Source organism: Ictidomys tridecemlineatus, chromosome 1 (genome assembly GCF_052094955.1).
Source record: "Ictidomys tridecemlineatus isolate mIctTri1 chromosome 1, mIctTri1.hap1, whole genome shotgun sequence".
NCBI lineage: Eukaryota > Metazoa > Chordata > Mammalia > Rodentia > Sciuridae > Ictidomys > Ictidomys tridecemlineatus.
Genome location: NC_135477.1, coordinates 150,858,894 through 150,884,219, shown reverse-complemented (window position 1 = coordinate 150,884,219; position 25,326 = coordinate 150,858,894). Strand labels below are relative to the sequence as shown.

Sequence of the window (25,326 nt, the reverse complement as noted above, 5' to 3'; positions counted from 1 at the left end):
TATTTTTTAACTTCTTTTAATGGAAACTTCTGGCTACTTAGGAATATCCAGATATCAGCTAACAGAGATAGGAAAAGAGGACATTTAAAGTGAGAAAGGCTATACACTCTACTGTTTGAGGCAGAGTAATGCAGAATGCACACTATAAATTCCAAATAGGATTCACGTTTTTTGACCCCCAAAATAGTATCCTTTGCAATCACGGATGGGTAAGAAAAATCAGCCTTGATGAACTAATTAAAGGCTTCTATAAGGCTTTTTCTGTATGTTTGGATAACTATGTTATTACTACTCTGATCCCCTGTTCCCATTTAGAAGGCCATGTCCTTGCTAGGAAAAGGACCTAGAGGCCATTCTGACATTATCTAGCAAGATGTGTCCTCAGTACCTCTGAGGAAGGAAGTGTCATCATCTTTCCTACCCTCAGGAAATCCTGGTTTGTGACGGATCAGGTTTCAAGGAACCAGCAGTGTGCATGATTCATGAAAGCAGAATTTCTACCCAGTTACCTACAGTACTGGGAAAGGGAAGTACTAAGGAAGAGATTTAACTTTTAAGGTAAAAACTGTTTTAAAAAAAAATTGAAGGATGCAGCTCGGTGGTACAGTGCTTGCCTAGCATGCATAAGATCCTGGAATAGATCCTCAGCAACACACACACACACACACACACACACACACACATACACACAAACGATAAGGAGGAGAAACCTAGAGTATAAAAAGGAATGAGAATTAAGTATTTTTTAAGGTGCCAGTTCAAGATAGTAAACACAAATATAACCAAAATCTTTATTTCCAGAGAAGAATTTGCTTAATTTTTAAGCTACTTTTCATAGCAATAGATTAAAACCTTAAATTCTTTAAAAGAATTCCTGGTAGTTAAATTGCTTTGTCAGACTCAACATGAAAAATATACACTAAGAATCTTAATCAGAAGTATGAGTTTCTACCAATCAGCTTTATGGCTCTTGCAAGATATGTAATGTTAGCTACAAAAGGTAGTAATAAAAATATATTTTAACTTGGGTTTGTTATTTCTAATAACATTTTAAAATTAGGACTGAAAATTTATTTCATATAGTTATTTTTCCCAAGATTGTTCATCTCTGTTGTATATCAGTATGTAAGAGAAAATGCCCTAGAACTTCAGAGACAAACCAATATTCAAATTCTAGTTCTATTATTAATAGTAGTAAGAACTAGTGCAAATTAAACATCCTAAGCCTCTGTTTCCCCATCTGTAACAGAAATAATGCATATAAAAATATTCAAGAAATAGCAACTACTTTTATTTTTAGAAACAATGCTAAACTGATCTTAATTATAAAAATTTCTCCATGAGATAAATGTCCCCAAAGCTAAAATCCTATGCCACATAAATCTTTTCAGCCAAAGTCAACACTGCATTAGAAAAAAGACAACCAGCAGGATTAAACAACTAAGAAAAACTATAGAGGAGAATATTCATCTTCTTGTCTCCCATTATTATTCTTACTTCATCCAGGGTTTCTCTGCTACCAGGAGAGTCTTCTCTTTCAAGGTCAAGAGTTTCAGGGGAACTTAGCTGTGTCTCTGTAATTAAAAAATTAAGATTCCATGAATTTTCATTTTGAGTTTTAGTAATTAAAAAAACCAAACACCTATTTTACCCTTTGTTTATTGTAATGGCAATACAGATCTAGTCTGTTTCCTCTTAAAGCTTTATTGGCATAATTTACATATAACAGAATTCAATTTTCAATGTACAATTTGGTGAGTTTTAACAAATACACCAATTATACATGGTACAATTTATATCATGTAACTACCACTACAATAAAAATAAAAAACAGTTGGGTGCAGCAGTGCATGCCTGTAATCTCAGCAGCTCAGGAGGGTAAGGCAGTAGGATCATGAGTTCTAAGCCAGCCTCAGCAACTTATCGAGGCTCTAAGCAACTCAATGAGACCCTGTCTCTAAATAAATTATGTAAAAAAGGGCTGGGGATGTCGCTCAATAGTTAAGTGGCCCTGGGTTCAATCCTCGGTACCAAATAAATAAATAATAATAATCTTTCCCAATACCCCATTAAGTTAATTATAAGTATCTACTTTATGTTCCTATAGTTTTGCCTTTTCTAAAATGTCATATACATGAAATCACATAGTATATATAGTCTTGTGTCCAGCTTCTTTCACTTAGCATACTGTTTCTGAAATGTTGTCCCATATGTCAGTCATTCATTCCTTTTTACTGGTTCTCCATTATATGAATATTTCACAGTTTGTTTATCTGTTCACCAGTTGATCCATTTAGCTTATTTCCACTGGAGTTCTAGTTTCAAACTATATTAATTTTTATAGAAAACAAAAACATGCCAACATTAGGTTGGCATGAGGTTAAAGAGGTGATTAGGAAAAACAGAAATTGGGACCAGAAATAGAGTATGCATTCTGGACAAAGATATGCCTTTCTTCAATACATTCTTTAAGCAGCATCTATAAATTCAAAATTAATTTAACAAATATTAACTGAACAAGTCTAGACACTCTACTATCTATAGCTAGTATGGAGATGCAACTTGTGAGTCCCTTATAGTCTGGTTTAGGGGCTAGGAAATTATACACAGCTCTATGGGTCAAATCCAGCTGGGTGTCCATTTTTATAAATAAGGTTCTATTGAAACACAGCCACACTCATTCATCTATGTATTACCTATGGCTGCCTTTGCACTAAAACAACAGAGATGAGTAGTTTCAACAGACCTCATGTCCCAAACAGCCTAAAATATTTACTAGTCTTCTTTTATTTAAAAGATGGGAGGTGGGAGAAAAAATAAGTGAAAAAATGTTTTAAGTCTGCTAACCTCTGCTAGCCTCTGCTAACCTCTGCTCTAGATAACTGTCATTTAATATAACAAAAGCATAGTAACTGCTGGGCACAGTGGCACACACCTGTAATCCCAATAGCTTGAGAGGCTAAGGCAGGAGGATCGCGAGTTCAAAGCCAGCCTCAGCAAAAACGAAGCATTAAGCAAGTCAGTGAGACTCTGTCTCTAAATAAAATACAAAATTGGGCTGGGGATGTGGCTCAGTGGCCCCAAGTTCAATCCCTGGTACCCCCCCCCCAAAAAAAAAACCATACAGTAATTATACATCAAATGACAACAAATCTATAAAAGAAATATCAGAAAGTGAATTTTATATCCCTCCCAAACTCCATATGTTAGGTTGAAATCCTAACCCCCAATGTGATGATATTTGAAGTAGATTGGGAGGAAATTAGAATATAAGGGAAAAGACCTCAAGAATGGAATTAGCGCCCTTATAAAAGGGAGCTCAGAGGGTTGGGGTTGTGGCTCAGAGGTAGAGCACCCGACTAGCATGTGTGGGGCACTGGGTTCGATCCTCAGCACCACATAAAAATAAAGATATTGTGTCCATCTATAACTAAAAAAATAAATATTAAAAAAAGAAAAAAGAAAAGGAGGTCAGAGAGCTCTTTCATCCTCTTTGTGCCATGTGTGAACACAGTGAAAAAGTGCCATCTATGAACAAGGAAGCAGGCTCTCACCAGACACAGAATCTGCAGAGGCCTTGATCCTGGACTCCTCATTCTCCAGAACTGTGAGAAATAAATTTCTGTTGTTTACGAGCCACAGTGTATGTATTTTATTGTTTCAGCCCAAACTGAGACAAATAATTTATCTCAGAAGGCAAATCCTGTATTTGATACTATACTTACTATTTCTAACTAATACTTTTGTGCTTCATAAATACAATAAATAGCCAGTATTAGGCAAACAAACTATCTACAAGGTTCTAGGACTGGAGATATAGCTCAAGTGGCTTGCCTGGCACATCTGAAGCACTGGGTTTGATCCTCAGAACCACATAAAAAAGAATAAAATAAAGATGTTGTATCCACCTAAAACTAAAAAATAAATATTAAAAAAGATTCTAAAATATTTTCTGAATCATTAAAAAAGGGTTAAATACATTTCTAATAATAAATGTATTTTAATACATCACGATTTTTTTGAAATTGGATACACAGATTTTTATCCCCTTGATGGAAAAAGGCTTATAGTGCACATATTTCAAAATCTTCTTTAAGTTTCCCTGAGAGAGTGTATTATAAAAGACATTTAGTCTGTTCAAAAATAAGAGCTGCTCACTACTTGGACTACTGCAATAATAAAAAGTCTTTAATTAAGCTTTATGTGAATAGCTAAATGTCCAACTACAAACAACTCAAGAGGGTGTTAGCTCCTCAGAAATAAACAATGCTACCAGCATGTGCAATGTGGGCACAATATGTCTATAATCTTGCCTCTTCAAACAAAGTAAATAACACTAGAAAGATAATGAATTTTGAGTATCAGACCCCTGAAACTCAGAAATATGAGACAAAAGGAAACAGGTAACAAACTACTATATTCAATTTGTGCTTCAACCCATTTAGAACAATTTTTTGGTACAATTTAGATGCATAGCTTAAAAATTCTATATCAAAAAAGAAATTTAGGAGTTTGTTTGGTTTCATGGAGAACTAGTTCTACTTTCTTAATAAAGGGAACATTAGTATTTTGAAAACCTTTTGCAATCTCATTTAGAAGTAGTTTATATCAGAAAACATTTGGACTTCATTTGCAGACTAATGACAGCAAGTCATAATCATGAAAGTTATTTAACCTCAGTCATTAAGGGCTTGCTTTTCCTTCTCTCACTAACTAGGACTTTCAAGATCATTATATTTGGAGGTTCCTCTGACAATATCTTATGTGACATCACATGCCATATCCAAAACAGGTTGACTAGATGACTTCACAGAAAGATGGCATGATGCAGGAATCCCAGACAGAGATTAAGAGATTAAGCTTTCTTTTCATAAAGATAGTACATAGCTTTCTTGAATGTTCCTGCCAAAATCTCAGCACTTTGTAATGGGGTCTCCTAATGGGAATTATTAGGCAATGATCCAAATATCTTTCAAATGAACTAAGGAACTACTTTCAATAAAAATCAACATAAATGTATTTTTAAAATAAATAAAACTTCATAATAGACTAACAAATATTTTAAAATATTTCCAGGGCTTTCCTTTGTTTCCAAGTCTCTTTGGGGGGAAAAAAAAAAAAAACTGAAGAAAAGCAAACAAGAAAACTGACTATCTCTAATCCTGACAGACTACATAAGACCTGAAGGAAACCCAGATGACTGATAGAAACATCCGTACATCACTTGCTGTCCAAAGAATTTAAACATTAAGAAGTTCCTCAATCTCACATGAATGAAATTACTGATAAATATAATGGGCTCCACTTTTTTGGGGGGGGGAGGAGGGGGGCTCTACTTTTTAAAAAGAAAAAAGTTTCTTAAAAAGTAGTGGTTTACGACTGGGGCTGTAGGTCAGTGGCAGAGCGCGTGCCTAGCATGCGTGAGGCACTGGGTTCGATCCACAGCACCACATAAAATAAACAAATAAAATAAAGGCATTCTGTCCATCTATAAATACAAGAAAACAATATTTTTTAAATGTAGTGGTTTAGTCAAGCATGTAATCCCAGTGGCTCAGGGGGCTGAATCAGAAGAATTCCAAGTTCAAGACCAGCCTCAGCAGTTTAGCAAGGCCCTGAGCAAACTTAGGGAAACACTGTTTCAAAATAAAAAAACAAAAAAGTGGTTAAGTGCTCCTGGGTTCAATCCCTGGCACCAAAAAAAGGTAATGATTTACATCACAAAAAAAATTCTTTATATCATACAGTGATTCAACTCAAGAATTCTATTAGATAGTAAGTATTTTAGTTCATTCAAAATTACTTTGTATATGTGGCCTGGGGTTGTGGCTCAGTGGCAGAGCGTATGCCTAGCATGTGTGAGGCCCCGGGTTCAGTTCTCAGCACCACATATCAATACATAAAATAAAGGTCCATTAACAATTTAAAAAAATTAAAATAAATTTCATTATTTAAAAAATTACTTTGTATATGTAAATACATCCATATGCAACTTTGAAAGAGTTCCTCTTATGCCTAAAGCAAGTAAGTACCTTTTAATTTCTACAATTAACAAAAAACAAACTATCACACTTAACCAGGGTATCCTGCTAAGAAGCTGATCACAGAACTGTGTGCAAAATTCAATTTCTGGACCCACTATGCAAAAAATGCAAACAAAACAAAACAATGAATGGCCATGTCAAAACTAGTTAAAGGCTGAGAGAAAAATCTGCTTAATGAAACAGACAAGAGGACAGTCCAACTTTTAAGAGCACACATAACCAAAACATAAAAGCCTATTGGCTCTGCATGTACAGTTAAGTAAGGGTTATTCCTAATTCTTTGCTGCCATTTCTGTTAAGTAGACAAAAAGAAGACCAAAAAAAGTCATACATTAATTTCAAAACCAAATTACCCTTAGAAAGAGAAAAGATTGAGAATCAGAGCCAACAATATACCATTAAAAATATAAATATATATAAGGATGCATCTATATGTATATGTGTGTGTGTATATATCAATCACACATATGCTTTCTGAGAATGGTCTGAAAAGTCAGAAAATGGTTTAAACAGTCAAGAATGAAAAGATAGTTAGCAAGGTATCAGAAATTCAGTAAAATCATAGGAAGGTGCTTACCAGGACAAACAGTGATTTCTTCTGCAGAACTCTCTGGCATAAGGACTAAGCTTCTCTTATTGGTCAAAGCAGCAATGCTGGAAAAGAACCAAACTCCAGGTGAATTCCCAGAAAAATAAATCAGAATACCAGGCCAAAACAACAGTGAGTCATTCACAAAGCCACAAGCAATCTGATACCTGCTGTCCAATACCACAAAGGCACAACAGGGAAGCAAGGAGTCCATAGTGAAAACTCTAGGCCAGAAACAGGGAAAATAAACATGCTTATAACTTGGGTTCCAGCGAAAAAACTGAAGGAAAAGAAACCCCCTTTTGGAGTCTTCACAAAGGAAGGTGGAAGGATAAGCATTATCTGCAAATATCACAGAAGACAAAAAATTCCACTTCAACAAAAAAATGTCAAAGGTGTTTTATAGCCTCCATTTCAGCCTTCTGAAGGCCAGAGACATGTAAATAGAGATTCTCCCGACAGCACATTAACTTTTCCATCACCTCACAGTTATATTTCCTCTTTATCTCAAGATGTAGCTTTCCAAACAACAAAAATGAAATACAATTCCAAACTATCTCACAGCAAAAATCTGTCCATATAAGTTCAATCTCTCTTCCAAGGAAAACTTAATTATGAATAGCTTCCCTCATCCAACCTTCTGGTTTTCCCTGCCTGTTTATGGAATGCTAACTCCTCCTGACACAGAAACACATGGCTCAGAGATCTGAGCATCTGAACTACTACTCTCATGCTTCACAGAACTTTATGATTAGTTTGATCAAGTATGCAAGAAGACGCTTAAAAACACAAATTCTCATATCAACCAAGAACCACAAAGAGAGAACAGCCATCACTGACTCAAGATAAATAACTAAATCTTGACAGGAAACCACAAGTGATTTCTCTCTCTAAATAAAACATCTCATAGCATTTGTTACAAACCCAAGCCAGACAGTTTACTCTGCATGTAACATTAGGGTTCTATTCAAAGGGTCCATCACAAAACAATTTGCTGACATTTATAAAATGGGCTAATCAATTTGAAGTCAAACCACATTGCCTGCAATTTCAACTCTCTCCTGGTGACAAAGTGTATAATCATTTATTAAAAACCTACATCTGCTCTGCACAGACTCACCACAATAAAGCAGAAAGGTCTACAGGGAACAGAAGGCCTACTCCAGTTAAAAACACTTCCAAAACTGTCTTAACCACAAGAGAATCAACCAAAGCCATATTCTTCAGCCCAAGAAGAAATACTTAGTACTGTCCACCAAAAGTCTAAGAAAGAACACTACCTACATTACAGCAAATGGCACTGGGCCTCAACTTCTATATAGGAGATGACAATCACTTAATACAAAACTACATTCTTGAGAAATTCCCAAAACTCAACTATCAAGCAAAGGGAGAAAGTAGTTAGAAAACTGATCCAGTTAATACCACAGTTTATAACCAATCAATCATCATCTATTATTAAAATAAGAAGACTTAGAAGTTAACCCTATCAACAAATCAGCAATAAAAATTAATGGAGGAGGTAATACAAATAAATCCATTTGTAGAAAAGATGAGATACAAACAAATTAAAAGTGGCATAGGATCTATGTGGCCTGAATAATATAATTATAGGCATCAAAGAGGATGTAAGTCTTGAGAGTAGATTTAAAAGATATACAAGGTTTGGAAATAAGCATAAGAAGAGTAACAAATGGAGAAATAGATAAGAAGAATACAAGGCCCATAAAGACTTCAAATTGGTAAAGGAAGCTAGGGTTAGTTAAGAGAAGCAGGATGACCACTTTTTAGGAATAAGATAAATGGGATTTATGCCAAAATAACTAGGGTGGACAAGAAAACCTCTAAGATCTCTTCCAGACTCAATATTCTAGGCTTTTATGAGATGAATATTTGAAAACTTGGAGACAGTAATGATTTCTCCTAGTCTGTGCTTATATTATAAAAGAGCTAAAAGTTTCGTAGCAAGTTGTCCAGATGTAGTCTCATTCGTGTGGTTCATCTTCTTTATGTTGATACCATCAGAAGAGACTGGAACTCACAACAACATGCAATCTCACCTTTGTGAGGCAGGTACAGAGTTTCCTTCTTCAGAAGTTTCTTCAACAAATAGCCCTTGGGAAGACTGCAAAGAAATATGTAACATCCTAAATACACAGGCACAGATGAACTGGTTTCTCCTTCTTTAAAAAAAAAAAAAAAGAAAGAAAAGAAAAGTAAAAAACAGGCCTAGGATGTAGTTTAGTGATAGAGTGCTTGCCTAGCCCATATGAGGTCCTGGTTGTATCCCCAGCACAATCCCCGCCTCAAAAATAATAGTAATCGTTCAACATTATCACTCAGCAATAAATATAAAACATTTTTCTTAAGTCATTAAGTTTCAGTAAAAAGAAAACATACTCTGTGGAGACGAAAGACTGGTATTTGAATCAGATCTAGATCACCTACTAACTGTAATTTTGGATAAGTCATATCTGAATCTCTTTTCTCATCTTAAGTATTAACACAGATTATTATTATGAGAATTAAGCAAGATAATTATGCAATGTACTTTGTAAAATGCAAGACCTACATAAATATTAATTAGTAAGTCGAATATATTATGATACCAGAAAAACAATTATAAAGCTTTTGTTGTGGGAGGGAAAAATAGAAAAGTCCAGTTTTCAACAGAAATACTGAGCTAGGAAAAACACTGTGAGCACAGCTAGGACATAACATAGGACATTCCAAAGGGAAAGCTATAAAGATTCTTTTTGCTACAAATCTGCCACTAAGGTATGGCTACCTAACTATAAAGATACCTTTTAAGAAATACAATGACCAGGTGGGTGGTCCATGCCTGTAATCTTGCTGACTGGAAAGTTGAGGCAGAAGAATCACAAGTTTGGGCCAGCATCAGCAACTTAGTGAAAGCCTATCTCAAAATAAAAAATAAAAAAAGGCTAGAGATGTAGGTCAGTGGTAAAGTGCCTCTGGGTTCAACCCCTAGTAGGCAAAATTCTTCAAAAATAAAGAAACAATAGAAAAAAAAAGGCAATGCAATGATTGGGACTGAAATAAGAAAAACACATTTGCATTGACTCATGGTAGAATCAGTGCAAATTATCAACACGTTGAATGTTGATGTACAGAAAAAGCAGCTACTTTTACCTTAAGTAGACTTCTGACAAAGTACCTTGTCTGTGAAGCTTCTTCCAGTAGATATAAAGCTACTGGCTGAAGTGTTCAGAGTTTTCTAACAGGATAAATAACCTAAACAAATTAGTCATCTCTCTACCACTCAGGTAAATGATGAAATGCACCTTTTTAAAAAGGGAAGGGAGGGCTGGCAATATGGCTCAGTTGCTAGAGTGCTTGCCTTGCATGCACAAGGCCTTGGGTTCAATCCTCAGCACTAAAAAAAAAGAAAAAAAGTTTCTGGGGAGAGCGTGGTAGTGGGGTAGCTGAATCAAGTCTTCAGTCAAGAAGAAGGCATAGTTGTACAGATCAAGAATGTAGTTATTATGAAAAATGAGCTGATTAAAACTATCTAAAGAACTAAAATAAAACAGCAATCAATACTTAGCCTGATTTTGTTTGAACTTACAAGTTCCTTTTTAGAATCTTAAAAAAAAAAAAAACAGTGAACACTGACACCTAGTGTCCACTTAATAGAATTTTGCTGACTTAGAATTACTAGATGACTAAGCCCTAAGACTTCAGAAACAATCATTTGCAAAAATCAGTTATAAGACACTTCCACCTTAGGTTGAACATATCTCCAGCTCTGTCAGTGTAATTGTTTTAAAAATTATTGTTCACCTTTTAAATGCCAGGCTTATTCATTTTACATACATTATCCTGAAATCTCCACAAGAACCTTATGAAGCAAAAATTATTATTTTAGAAATGAGGAAAATTAAACTTCAATGTTAAATAATTTGCACAAAATTAGACAACTGATCAAAAGTGGAGCTGGCACTTTCCTGAACCCAAAATCCATGTTTGAACCACTACTGTTATCATTTACATAAATGATCATCTTCCCAACCATTTCAACAAGAAATCCCAAGAATGTATTCATTTGAGTAAACTATTTTAATTTCTAAAGTTATACCTTAAATGGAAGTAAACTGAATTTAGCTGTACAGTGAGGTTCTTTTAGAATATGAAAATAAGATAGCAAAATGTGCAACCAAATTTGATTAGACTACCTAAATCTAAATAAAGTGAACATGAAAATGTAGAAATAAAGCTCTAAAGAATCTGTGGCCTAATCAAGATATTACATTTTATACTTAAGAAATAAGTTACAGGAATGGGATAGTTTGATTGAATCTTAAAAAAGAAAAATCCAAAGATCAAACTCAAGTAGTGTTTTCAACACCATGGCACAGGAAATGAAAATGAATTAAACCATCAGCCAGTCATCACAGAAAAGGCCTCTGTTGTAAGGCAATGATCGCTTATCAGGTCTTTCCATAGACTAGTTAAACCATCTTTTCAAGTTTCCATTTTCTGATTATTATTTCAGCTTTCTAGATACATTCATCATAGAAAGAGGTACAATATATGGTGGATCTGAGTAGTCTGGTCACTAAAAATGTCTTTATTCCATAAGAAATGTGTCATTTGGTGTACATACATCAGCTTGAAGTTTGGCTAAGTAACAGTCACAACTCCACACAATGTGGTAATTTCTGGAAATAAGTTCCAGCACCTAGACTGAAAAATTAAGGATCAGACTCTGAAAAGTAGTGACCACATCAACATCTCCCTGCCATAATGCCACTGAGGTGACCTCTTATCTTCATTAACAACTTTCCTTGTCACAGCAATGCCAGAAACAAGCAATAATCTGATTATAAAGTTTAATAACATTCGTTACACACTATGCCATTTGACCAAAGGTAAATTCTTGCTATCTCTATCAGCTAAAGAGTTACACAAATGGGCAACTTCAACAAAGTCATGTTCAATAGAAATTATAAACACCCAAATTCCTTATACACACAATTCCTGAAAGCAAGAGATCAGGATAAAAGGGAAAATTATGAATATAATATTTTCATTATTTGCCTGTATAATCAGTAAGTTTGTTTTATATTTTTAAATGTTAGCATGGCTGTAGTGAACCATGTATTTTCATATAGTGCTAGAGCGAGGAAATACAAATTTGAACAATCTTTCTGAAAAGCAATGTGGCAATAAATAGCGAATCTGTATGTTCACAATTCTTTTTTTTAAAACAAATAATGCAATTTTTTTCATATTTATTTTTTAGTTGTAGTTGAACATATTACCTTATTTCATTTATTTATTTTTATGTGGTGCTGAGACTCAAACTCAGGGTCTCACGTGCGAGGTGAACACTCTATTGCTGAGCCACAACCCAAGCCCCCTTCTTTAATATAGTATTTTTCTGGCTCCCTATACCCAAGGGCACTGATTTGAATGAAGAAAAGTTTCACACAGATCTAAGTTTCACACAACCAAAATATCCAGTGATTAAAAAATTTTAAAAAATATATAATATGGTAAACTCATAAGCCAGAATATGTCATTAAAAATAAAATCTAGGGGGCTGGGATTGTGGCTCAGAGGTAGAGTGCTCGCCTAGCATACATGAGGCACTGGGTTCGATCCTCAGCACCACATAAAGTAAAATAAAGATATTGTGTCCACCTATGATTAAAAAATATATATATATATTTTTAATGAAATCTAGGCTGGGCATCATGGCACCACCTGTAATCCTGGCAGCTCAGGAGGCTAAGGCAGAAGGACAGCAAGTTCAAATCCAGCCTCAGCAATTTAGTGAGGCCCTAAGCAACTTACTGAGACCCTGTCTCCAAATAAAAACTAAAAAACTAAAAAAGAGCTGGGGATGTGGCTCAGTGACCCCTAGGTGCAATCCCTGGTACCAAAAAAAAAAAAAAGGAAAATCTAGATAATTTTAATATAAGAAAATGATTACATTCATATTGTAAGTTAAAAATTCAATAATGTACTAACATAAGGGCTGGGAGTATAAGCTCAGAGGCAGAGTGCTTGCCTAGCAGGTATGAAGCCCTGGGTTTAATCCCCAACACTGCAAAAAAGAAAAAGGAAAAAAGACTACATTGAAATACCTTTTTCATCTCTCAGATTGGCAATGTTCAAGAAGTCTGATAATGCTATACTGGTATGGGTACAAAGAAACTATATCATACATTGCTGGTGGTTGTGTAAATGTATACAACTTCTAAGGAGGAAAGTTTGACAATATCTAACAAAATTGTAAATGCAGATATCCTTTGATCCACCAGCTATATCAACATGAGATTATCCTACAAATATCTCCCATGTGGATGAAATGTTTAAGAAAAATCACTGCAGTGCTATTTGTAATAGGAAATATTGGAAGAACTTAAATGTTCACTAATAGACCATTATTGGATAAAACAAACTATGATTAATTCACACATGGTATATTCCACATCCAAAAAGAAAAAAGATTAACAAATGAAGAAATTCATTATGTACTATTATAACACAATCTCATAGACATTAAATTTAAAAGGCAAGGGCAGAATAAAGTGTTTAGTATGCTATTGTTTGTGTAAAAACAGTGGGGAAAAGAATATGTATAATACTTATGGTATATAAATTCCTTGGAAGGATGTACCAGAAACTAGTAACACAGATTGAGTCCAGAGAGGAGAAATGGTTGGCTGGAGGGTAGAGACAAGATTTTTAAATTTACATCTTTTTGAATTTTTGTCCCTGTGAATATTATCTAGTCAAAAGTAGCTTTTTAGAAATAAAATTTTTAAATAATAATAAATTATGATATACTCATATGATAGAATGTTTTCAAGTGTATTTAATAAATAGGAAAAGACCTAGAATAAACCATAAGGTGGGGGAAAGGAAAAAAGTTTACACTGAACAGTCTTCATTTTGTTCAAAAATTAAGTAGAAAATTATATTTTATATGTATAGAAATAGTGATAATTGCCTGTCGGTGGTGGAATTATAGGTAATTCTTTATATTCTGTACTTTACTAATTTTCTTTAAAGAGCATGTATTACTTTAATCATTGGGGGGAACCACAAAAAATACAAAAAGCTAAAATAATCCTTGTTTAATCTGTGAATAAATAATCCTTAATTACAGCATCACTGACCCTTACCTGACCATGACTGGTTGTTGGTTCTTCCTCCAACAAAAGTTTCTGTTTCAAGCTTTTAATTGGGCTTTCTTGGAAATCCTTGGGTTTTGAGTGCCAGACAGATGCCCTAGACTCCTGCCTCTCCTCTGTGTCTTCATCTCCCATATCTTCTGAGATGCCTTCATTTTTTTCACTAGCCTGATCTCCTTGGCCACATTCATTCTGGATCAGAGAAGGAGGGCTAGGTAACACTGGTTCCCCAAACCCTTTTTTTTTTAAAAGCTGCCTCTGAGCCATTTTTAAGCTCTTTTGATAAACCTCCAACTGGCAGAGAATGACCTTGGTATATTGATTAGGGTCTACTCCAGCAGGGCAGAATGGAATACCCCAGAAGTAGTGCACATTTCCCCCAGTGTCCTGAAGAACTTTGGCATCTGCTGGGGTAGGCAGACAGTGCCTAGATGTGTCCCCCCTACCCTGGGCAGCTTTGAGAAAAGCACAACCCCTCCCAGTACTTTCCTGTGGCTTCCCACACTTTGTGTGCTCAGCCAAGTGGCCAGTACATCTGTCAAAACATTTAACGTTCTCATTCTCAAACACTGGCTGGCTTGACTGGTCCCAGCTTCCTGAGCTGCCAGAGACCGGCTCCTCTTCAGTGTTTTCAGTGTGGTCCCAAGGCTCCTCTCTTTCCTCAGCCTCGTTTCCCTGACTGATATGTGAGCCTTTAAACAGTGATGGAGGTACCAGCTGCCATATGCCTGTAGGTATTTGAGAAAAAGTAGGGCTAAGGACAAACTTTTTAATTAAGAGGGGGTTGGTAAGCTATCACTTACCAAGAATTATAAAATGTGGGTAAGAAAAGCTCTTCTTTGGGTTTAACCAAAGGTTGGATTTTCCTTGGAGATAAAAGTACAATGGATATTAGTGAGATCTCAACTACTTTCTGTTTGAACTTCTTTAAGATCACCAAAGGGATTTTGGGCATTTCTACTCTCAAAATGAGATCCCTGTGATATGGTTATAGTTGATGAATAGAAGGAACCAGAACATGCCTTCAGTGGTCCCAGAGTCTGTGGTTTTCTCTTGGTGGGACTGTGAAGATGGTCCAGTGGCCAGAGGTCGAGATCTGGTAGCAGAGGCATCAGAAGGCCGGCAAGTCTGAAACAAGTGATCCCACACCAGACCAAGTTTATTATTAAAACAGCTATATATGAAGAGTCACAGGAAGGACAATAAGGGGAAGCCATTGCCCCTAGGAGTTTTTCTTCTCCAACATGTAGATGCTCAGTTCAAATGAATTCCATAACATGTACTGAATGCTTATGTGCAAAGTGCTATACTAGATCACTATACTATTCCCTTTTCAAATACGAGGGGCTAATGGCATAAATGATTGCTTGGGCTGGATGCAGCGGCACATGCCTACAGTTCCAGCTACTTGGGAGATTGAGCAGGAAGACCACTTGAACCTGCAAGTTCGAGGCCAGTTTAGATAACATTTCAAGGCCCCATCTCAAAATAACAACCAAAAAATCAAGGATGGCTCAGAACCTGCCTTTGGCAAGTACCTTAATATTTAAAATAATTTGAATTGTACATATTCAAATCACAACTTAACATTATTTTAAAAACTACCCATTCCTTTGATCTCCCCACAAATCAGGGGAGGTAAACATCTGATCTTGCTTCTTTTGGAATTCTTGGTGTTCTCTAACTCTTTTTAGGAACTGTCAACTTGCTATGGTTCTTTTAAGCAAAGACTCAAAAAAGTTGTGGATAGAAGAAAACTCAAGTATGAAATATTTCAATTTGGGTTAACCAACAATTCAACATGGATATTAAAAATTATTATGGGAAATATCTGTTAGTTGAAAACTCTATAAAATACCACAGCTAGTTCCTAATGCAATTATAACTATGTAGAAGTCAAAAAACATTGCTGATAAATCCCACAAACTTTTTCAGCATAGCATATTTACATTCAGGCTTTCAGCAATGGCTTTTCTCAAGAGCTCCTCTTCTTCCTCCTCCTGGCTGTTCACCTCCCTAGCTTCCTGCTCACTCATTTTAAGAGCCAGAGCAAACTGCTCTTCTTCTGTCATCTCTGTAAGAGGATAGGGAAAAGAGAGAAAAGGATACCACAAACAATGAATTAGCCTGGAAACAAAAAACAACAAACAACACAACAATAACAAAAACAGAATCCTTAACTTTTAAACTAAGGACACTAAAAGCCATTGAGTACAATTTTGTAATCTAATAAATGAAGAAAACCACAAAAGGTGAAGTGTTGGTCAAGATCATTAGCAACAGTTACAAGAACCCTGGGTAAGCTCCTAAAGATATTGTCTTTGCCTGTGTTGTTCATTATATCTTCAGCATCAGAGAGAATGGCACATGATAAATAAGTAATAAATACCCGATGAATGAATAAATACCATACTGCTTTATGCCCAACATTTAACCAGAATAATTCTACTCTTCAGAACCCTCTGATATATCCAATAATGAAGAACATTCCTAGTAAAATCAATTGTAGTATAATGAAGGAATGTTTGATTCCTAGTCTAGAGCATGAAATATACAAGATGAGCTAGAATATTTTTCAAAGCTGTGAGCAAGATATTCATCAAAACACTACAAAAGAACTCAGGAGCCAAATTTAAAAAAAAAAAAAAAAGAAACCCTCACTGGCCAAATATGGAAGTGGAACATCAATAAACAAACACAATAGATATATGCTAAATATAATCAAAGAATTGTATAGGCATAATTTGGTTGGGGTAGGAAGAGGTGATTCTGATTTAGACAGTTCCCTAAGTTTATAAGTCAAGAGTTGAGGTCTAATTTAAAGAGCCATTGGCCCCACTGTTTCTATGAAAAGTCTTACACATCAAGATATTCAGTGGATCTTGCCTTCCAAGAATCAATTTTGTCACCTTAAGGATGATATCACTTCCATTCAGAATGCATGATCCAACCTGTAGTATTTACTGGTATCAAATAAATTTCCGATATTCCTTTATCATTCTTTCTGTGAATGCAGAATCTGAAGTGTTGTCCCCTTTTACAATACTGATGCTGTTAATGTGTTTTCTTTTCCTTGATCTGTCTAGTTAGAGGCTTATGCATTTTATTGAACTTTTTATAGAACCTATTTTTAATTTTTTTCTCAGTTGTATGCTATCTTTTATTTCATTGATTTTTTGCCATATTTCTTTCTTTTCACTAACTTTGGGTTATTTTACTCTCCATATTATCACGTCTTAAAATGGGAAGCTTGGATCACTGGTTTTAAGCTTTTCTTCCTCATATAAAGCTATTAATTTCCTTGTAAATGTTGCTTTTGTTGTATTCCACAAATTTTGTATGTTTCCATTTTCATTAAGATCATTTCAAATTCAATTTGGGTATATTTTTTGTTTGGATCCAACTTTAGGGATTCCTTTATCTCTGTTAATTTTGTGTTATTTTTTAAATATGTTCAATATTTATATCATGACCTAGAAAGACCTGACAATACCCTTCTGCTATTTAATTCTCCAGATGAGTTCACTTATATTTTTTAGCACCTATCTAAATTATAACAACATAATTATTATTAAGTAATCATTTATTTAATGACTTTAGTGACATAATATATATTCATTTAATATAACAAATGTAACATTCTGGTTCTAGATGTTGACAATGGTGGAAGCTTAATATGTGAAGGGGCAGGAGACATACAGGAATTCCCTGTACTTTCCACTTATTTTTGTTGTGAACTTAAAACTTCTCTGAAAAATAGTCTATTAATAAAAAAATTTTAAAGGTTACCTGGCTAATTACTCAATAAATATTACTCGTGTCTGTCATAAAAGTTATTTGCATTGTAGATTCAATTAAACCTTAAAATTCCTACATGCATTTTAATAAAACTGAAAATAATTCTGAAATTCATATGGAAATACTAAAATTTATATGGAAATGCAAAAAATCTGGAATAGCCAAAGTATTTATTTATATTTATTTAATATAAATACTAATCTTTAGAAAGAATAAAGACAGAGAAATTACTCTGACATCAAAACTTGGTATACTTACTAATCAAGATAGTAGTATATGAAGGGACTAATGAAATAATAAATTAAGACTAACAGAAAACAGGTTTTTATCTTCAGAGGAGTGACATATTTAGAAAGAATCACAAGTATTGGAATAAAAGAATCAATATAAACTCATTCTTTTAATATAAATATAAAAATAAATGTAGATATAAATATGGTTCTACATATGTGTAGGTAGGTATATATGTATTTACATGTATCAATACCCTAGCTTTTTTAAAAAATTTTTTTTAAAGAGAGAGAGAAAGAGACGAGAGAGATGAGAGAGAGAGAGAGAGAGAGAGAGAGAGAGAGAGAGAGAGAGAAAGAGAGAGAGAGAGAATTTTTTTATTATTTATTTTTTAGTTTTTGTTTATATGTGGTGCTAAGGATGCAACATGCATGCCAGGCGAGCGGGCTACCGCTTGAGCCACATCCCCAGCCCCTATACCCTAGCTTTATATCCTAAGAAGGACCAGGAACAACAACATTCATACCAATGAGCTTTCTTAGAGCCAAATCTTGGCTTCCAGATATCATTTTTCAAAGGAATTAAGGCTCTAAAATATATACAGAGAAAATAGAAAGACTATTATGCCTAAAGAAGTTCAACACACACACACACACAAAAAAAAAAAAACTACTTGCATGATTTCATTTGCATCAAGTTCACCAACAATAAACACACTAATTAATGATGGAAATCAGAAAGTGGTTGTCTCTGGAGATGTACAGGGCAGGAGGTAAGAAAATTATTAGAAAGGGAAAACAGAGAATTTTGGGAGGTGACAAATTTTCATATCCTTGATTTGAGTGATGCTTATAAGGGTATATATGACTGTCAAAACTCACTAAATAATACTTTTTAGGATTTGTATTTTTATATAAATTAAAATTTTTAACGACAGTCAAAAACTAGTAAAAGAAAGACATAAAATTATTTTTCAATTTAAGGAATATTTCATTTCCTCTTACTTTACTATAAGAAGTAGAAATAATTATGTCTCACTGTTTTTTCCCTGTGTTTTTTCCTTTCTCGTTCTACTTTATCTTGATCGCCCTGGATTGGTCTTTTTCTTTTTAGATCTCACAACTTATCAACATTCTAACAGTAATGAATTTAAAACCAAATATCCCTGGAAAGACTCACTCATGTATTATAATGAGAACACTATTCCCCAACATTCTCCAGCCCAGGTGTAACACATTGAAAGACTGAGTAATACTAATCATATAAGTGTAAACAAAACTTAACACAGTTAGATGGTTTCTAATAAAATTTAAATAATGAGAAGAAAACATGACAATTTCTGATAGTGAAAACCCCTCACCAATAATTAAGTGGAAATAATAAAATACGTCTAAAACTAAAACAAATAAACAAATACTAACCTGAAAGAATATGAGCAAAGCAGCCTGGGAAGAGAAGTAAACTAGAAATTTTTCCCTGGACTGGAGTTGAAGAGGAAAAGAGTCTGTACATTTCAGAGCAGAAGGACCAAAGTTTTGATCCCTAATGCCCTGAGGCAGGTTCAAGGGCCTGAACAAAAATGGCTATGTAGGGGCTGGGATTGTGGCTCAGCGGTAGAGCGCTCACCTAGCACGGGGAGACCCGGGATTTGATCCTCAGCACCACATAAAAATAAAGGCATTGTGTTGTGTCCATCTACACCTAAAAAATAAAATAAGTATTTTTTTTTTAAAAAAAGAATGGCTATGTTGATATATCTGGGAGAAATAACCAAGTCTCACAATAGATCTCTCTATGGCAAGAATAAAGAGCAGTCAGATTTCAGATCCAAAGAGAACTTATGGATAGATCCCATGGATGTCTCAGAGATTGCCCGAGTTTTGACCAATGCCCCAAGGGGTCCCCCTCTGTTACCATGTTATAGCATAAGACTCTACAATTGTGACTCAAGATAGGAGAAAGGGGACAGCACTCTTAGGAATGAATAAGGTTAAATTTCTACCAGTCATATGAAATGTGGTATGGAACTGAAGATTAAATTTAAATTCTTGATAATTCTCCAACAAGTTAAACATCTTATATTATGACCTGGCAATTCCACTCCTGGATGTATACCAAAAAGAACTGAAAACAGATGTTCAAATAAAAACTTTTACATATATGTTCACAGTAGCACTATCCACAATAACCAAAAGGTAAGGATAAAAACAAATGTCTCAGACTGGGGTTGTAGCTTAGTGGTAGAGCCTTGCCTAACAGATGTGAGGCACTGGGTTTGATCCTCAGCACCATATAAAAATAAAATAAGGTATTATGTCCACCTACATTTAAAAAATAAATGTCTTTTAAAAAAGAACTATTACAAGTTCAAGGCCAACATGGTTGATTTAGGAAGACCCTATCTCAAAATAAATAAATAAATAAATAAATAATGAAGATCTGATTCATATTACAATATGAACTATAAAAAACTATTCAAAGTGAAAGTTAGGCACAAAATACCACATTTTTATATGTTACATTTAGATGAAATTTCCAGAATAGATAAATCCACAGTGACAGAAAGGAGTTGTGACTGGGAGAACAGGAAATAGAAAGTGACTATTTAATGGACAGTAACAAAACAGTTTTATCAATTAGATTGTGCTAAGGTTGGAGAACACTGTGGATGTACTAAGTATCATGAATAGTATACTTTAAGGTTAAAATGGTAAGGCTTGTCTTATGTATATTTTATCAAATTCTAAAAACTTACTGATTAGAACAAATTTTAGAAATTTAAAAAAAAACTTGCTATCATTCAAAATAACAAAAGATAAATAACTAAGCAATCAATGGTGCACTCTTGTAATCCCAGTGACTCCAGAGGCTGAGGCAAGAAAATCTATAGTTTATGGTCAGCCTCAGCAACTTAGTTAGACCCTGTCTCAAAAAATTAAAAAAGCCCAGGGGTAAAGAGCCCCTGGGTTCAATCCCCAGTACCAAAAAATAAAATTTAAAAATAAAGAACTAGGACTGGGGTTGTGGCTTAGAAGTAGAGCGCTCACCTAGCATGCGGGAGGCACTGGGTTTGATCCTCAGCATTACATAAAAAAGAAATAAAGATATTATGACCACCTATAACTAAAAAATAAATATATATTTAAAAAAATACTAAAGAACTAAGCAATGAAAAAATCAATTATACAGCATTGGGAAAAAATAATGTAATGGGGAGAAATCAATCCTCCACTTATATATAAATCAAATAATATTACAGTGAAGATTATGGGACAAAATGTAATAAGCATTTTAACAAGGCACTAGCAAAAATATTTCTAACAAAAATCTATGTGAGTGAAGGGAAGGAAGAAAAACTGTAAGAATATTAATTGCTTCATTTTTCTTATTGTCAAAACTCATATTTTTCTTAACCAAAAAAGGAATTTAACAATCTATTGCTGGCAGGGGATAGTGGCTCACACCTGTAATTCCAGTGACTCAGGAGACTGAGGCAGGAGGATGGCAAGTTCAAACCCAGTCTCAGCAACTTAGTGAGGCCCTAAGCACACAGTGAGTCCCTGTCTCTAATAAAATATAAAAAAGGGCTGGGAGGGGACCTGGAGGTTGTGGCTCAGCGATAGAGCACTCACCTAGCATGTGCAATCAACCCTCGGCACAGCATAAAAATAAATAAATAAAATAAAAGTACTGTGTGTTCGACTATGACTAAATTTTATATATATATATATATTATATATATAAAATATATATAATATAAAATTATATATATATATATATATATAAATAAAAGGTGAGGGTTCGGGGTGTGGCTCAGTGGTTAAGTGTGGCTGGGTTCAATACCTGGTACCAAAAAAAATTTTTAAAAGAATCTATTGTTTCATATGGAAAAAAATTATCTGTATTTTCAGCATATATATGTCATTAATTAATTTTTCCTCTATGAAATCAAACTCACAACTTTTGCATTGGGTAAAATGCATAGATACTTGCTATTAAGGATGGCAGAATAAGCATACACATCTAATTTCATTCTCTGCCCAAAATTCCTAACATTTAAGCATTAAGGGAGGTCTTTTGTTTTGTTTTTGTCTCTTTTTTTCCCCAGAAAAACTAGTACTAATCCTTCTCAAACTTTTCAAAACATTGAAGAGGCAAGAAAACTTCTTAACTCATTCTATGAGGCCAGTTTTACCCTGATAGCAAAAGTCAGACAAGGTAAGGTGCAGTGGCACAAGCCTGGCCTGTAATCCTAGTAACTCGGGAGGCTAAGGCAGGAGGATTAAGATTTCAAAGCCAGCCTCAGCAATTTATCAAAGCCCTAAGCAACTCAGTGAGACTGTCTCTAAATAAAATACAAAAAAGGGCTGGGAATGTGTCTTGGTGCTTAAGTGTCCCTGACTTGAATCCCTGGTACAAAAAAAAAAAAAAAAGACAAGATGGACACAAGAAACTACAAGCCAACATCCCTTATAAACATTAATGTAAAAATCCTCAACAAAATACCAGTAAACTAATTCAGCTACATAATAAAAGATTAAATACCATGACAAAGTGTGATTTATTCCTGAAATGAAAGTATAAGTCAAAATGTAAAAATTGACCAATGTAATACACCACAATTAACTGAAAGGAAAAAACAAAACACACAAGACAGAAAAGGGATCTAATATAATTCAACACCCTTTCATGATAAAAACACTCAACAACTAAAGAAGGAAACTACCTCAAAATAATGAAAGCTATATTTGAAAAATCATAGTGAATATAATAATGAAGAGGGAAAGATTATAAGGCTTTTTCTCCAAGACCAGGAACAAGGCAAGGATGCCTGCCTTTACCATTTCTATTTCAACATAATACTAAAGATTCCAGCCAGAGCAATTAGACCAGAAAAAGTAAAAGACATCAAAGTTGGAAAGGAAGGAATAAAATCATCTCTGTTCACAGATGCTATCTTATATGTAGATAACCCTAAAACTTCCACAAAAAAAGTTAGAATTAATAACTGAATCCAGCAATGTAACAGGATACAAAATCAACACACAAAATCACTTGTATTTCTATATACTAACAACAATCATAAAAAGAAATTACAAAAATAATTCCACATATAATAACATCAAAAAGAATAAAATACTTAGGAAGTAACTAAGGAGGTAAAATTCTTGTTCAATGAAAACTACAAAACATTGTTAAAAGAAATTAAAGGCAGCATTAATAAATGAAAATATGTCCCAAGTTCATGGATTAGAAATCTAATAATGTTAAGATGCCACTACTACCCAAACAATCTGCAGATTCAACACAATCACCCCTTAGCAGAAAACCAATTACACTTTTTAGAGAAGTAGAAAGACCCATTCTAAAATTCATATGCAATCTCAGGGGACTCTGAATAGCCAAAACAATCTTTAAAAAAAAGGACAAATCTAGAGGACTCAAACTTCTTGGTTTTAAAAAATTACTACAAAGCTCCAGTCAAAACAGTGGGGGATCCTAGAATAAAAATAGGCATGTAGTCTAATGGAATAGAATAAAGAGCCCAGAAACAAACACTCATTTGCATGTCAAATAGTGCCCAAACCATTCAGTAGGGAAAGATCAGTTTTTTCAACAAATGATGATGGGAAAACCAAATAGCCATGTATCAAAGAATGAAGTTGAACTCTTACCTAAAAGTATATACAAAAATTAACTCGGGCTGGGGTTGTGGCTCAGGAGTAGAGTACTTGCGTAGCACATGGAAGTGCTTCGATACCCAGCACCACATAAACAAACTAAATAAAATAAAGGTATTGTATTAATCTACAACTAAAAAAATATTAAAAAAAAAATAACTCAAGAGTCGGGAATGTGGCTTAGTGGTTAACACCTACCTAGATAGCATGCAAGACCCTGGATTCAGTCACCAGTACTACAAATAAATAAATAATTCAAATTGGACCAAAGACTTAAAAATTTAAGACCTAAAACTATAAAATTCAGAAGAAAACATGGAGAAAGCATCACAACAATAGATTTGACACTATTTTCTTGAGTTGACACCAAAGGCACAGGATACAACAACAAAAAAATAGATAAACTCTATTTTATGAAGGTTAAAAACTTTTGTACATCAATAGTGTAAGAAGACAAGTCATGCTGGGGACATAGCTTAAAACTGGAAGACTTAAAGAAGGATCCCGTCATTGTCCTGACTGACTCCATTTTATCACTCTGACCTGTTCTCTTTAAGATTATTTCTTTTTTGCAGCTTCCTACAGGCAATCATCTCATGATGGGAACAGAAACTGCCTAGTTCAATCCCTTATGCTAGGAGGATGCCAGCAGGGAGCCAAAAGGAACCTATAACACCAGACCTGCCACCAAACTGACCAAGACTATTATGCTTATGCATACCTCTTGTCCCCCTGCATTAGTCTCTCTCCTATATAATCCTGAAGCTGTTACCAGACCAGGGAGACAGTTTTCCAGACCAGCTATCTTCCTAGACTGGCCAACTGACATAAACTCCTTTTATTTCCCACTTTTCTCTATTAACTGAACTCTAAAGGAAGTGAGTAGACCCTGTTCACAGACTCCAATAGTATGCTGACAATACCTAAGGCCCTGAGTTGAATCCCCAATACAACAATAAAAAGGTGACCCACAGAATGGGAGAAAATATTTGCAAATCATACATCTGATAGGGATTAAAATCCAGAATATATAAGTGACTCCAAAAAACTTAACCATCAAAACAACAACAATAAAAAAAAATGGTCAAGAACTTGTATAATGGCCAATAAGTACATGGAAAGATGTTTAACATCACTAATCATTAGGGAAATGTAAAACCAAACTACAATAAGATACCACTTTATATCCATTAGTATGGCTACTACCAAAACAAAAAGAAAAAAAGCATTGACAAAGATGTGGAGAAATTAGAACCTTTATATACTGCTGGTGGAAATGTAAATATGGTACAGCTATTATATAAAAGTACGATAGTTCCTTAAAAAAAAAATTAAATAGAGTTACCATGTGATCCAGCAATTCTACTTCTGGTTATATACCTAAAAGAAATGAAAGCAGGGTCTCAAAAAGATATTTGTACACACATGTTCATAGCAGGTGTTGATTGGTTGGTGAAAATGTAACCAGAGGCTCACAAGAACTTAATCCTATATTTGCCAAGGGTGCAATGATTCGTTTTTGCTAATCTAGTGCTACCTGTGATTTTTTTTCTATAAAACTACTTCGAAAACAAGAATCAAATGTGTTCTTTTTCCTCAAGTAAATATTTTATAACACTTTTGTAGAGATGAATGTGAAAGGTGATTAATATAAAAATGGAGTGATAAATACACAAAACTATGTAAATAAGGCAAGAACAATATTGCTATTGTCAGAAGAAGAACCCTAAGGAAAAAATAAAACTGAGCAGGCAGTGGCTTATACTTAAGACTTCAACTTCTTGAGATTTCACATGTGAAAGATTTAGAGAAAAGGC

General features: G+C 34.4%; 1 protein-coding gene across 10 annotated transcripts in view; it reads right to left on the bottom strand.

Moving 5' to 3' along the window:
• Uimc1 (ubiquitin interaction motif containing 1) overlaps positions 1-25,326 on the bottom strand; it is a 116,631-nt gene that overhangs the window by 44,124 nt on the left and 47,181 nt on the right. For 5 of the 10 annotated variants that reach the window (XR_013438744.1, XM_078049464.1, XM_078049470.1 and 2 more), the window contains 7 exons: positions 19,455-19,529; positions 15,749-15,873; positions 14,822-14,927; positions 13,791-14,527; positions 8,694-8,758; positions 6,622-6,698; positions 1,498-1,574 (listed from right to left, as the gene is read on the bottom strand). Coding sequence is in view for 9 of the 10 variants with exons in the window: in XM_078049464.1 (XP_077905590.1) it covers positions 1,498-1,574; positions 6,622-6,698; positions 8,694-8,758; positions 13,791-14,527; positions 14,822-14,927; positions 15,749-15,873; positions 19,455-19,529 (1,262 nt within the window). In the remaining variant the exon portion in view is untranslated. Of the gene's footprint in view, positions 1-1,497; positions 1,575-6,621; positions 6,699-8,693; positions 8,759-13,790; positions 14,528-14,821; positions 14,928-15,748; positions 15,874-19,454; positions 19,530-24,854; positions 24,890-25,326 lie in introns of those variants that run through there. The other 5 variants (XM_040273112.2, XM_040273107.2, XM_040273114.1 and 2 more) reach the window with 5 other exon arrangements.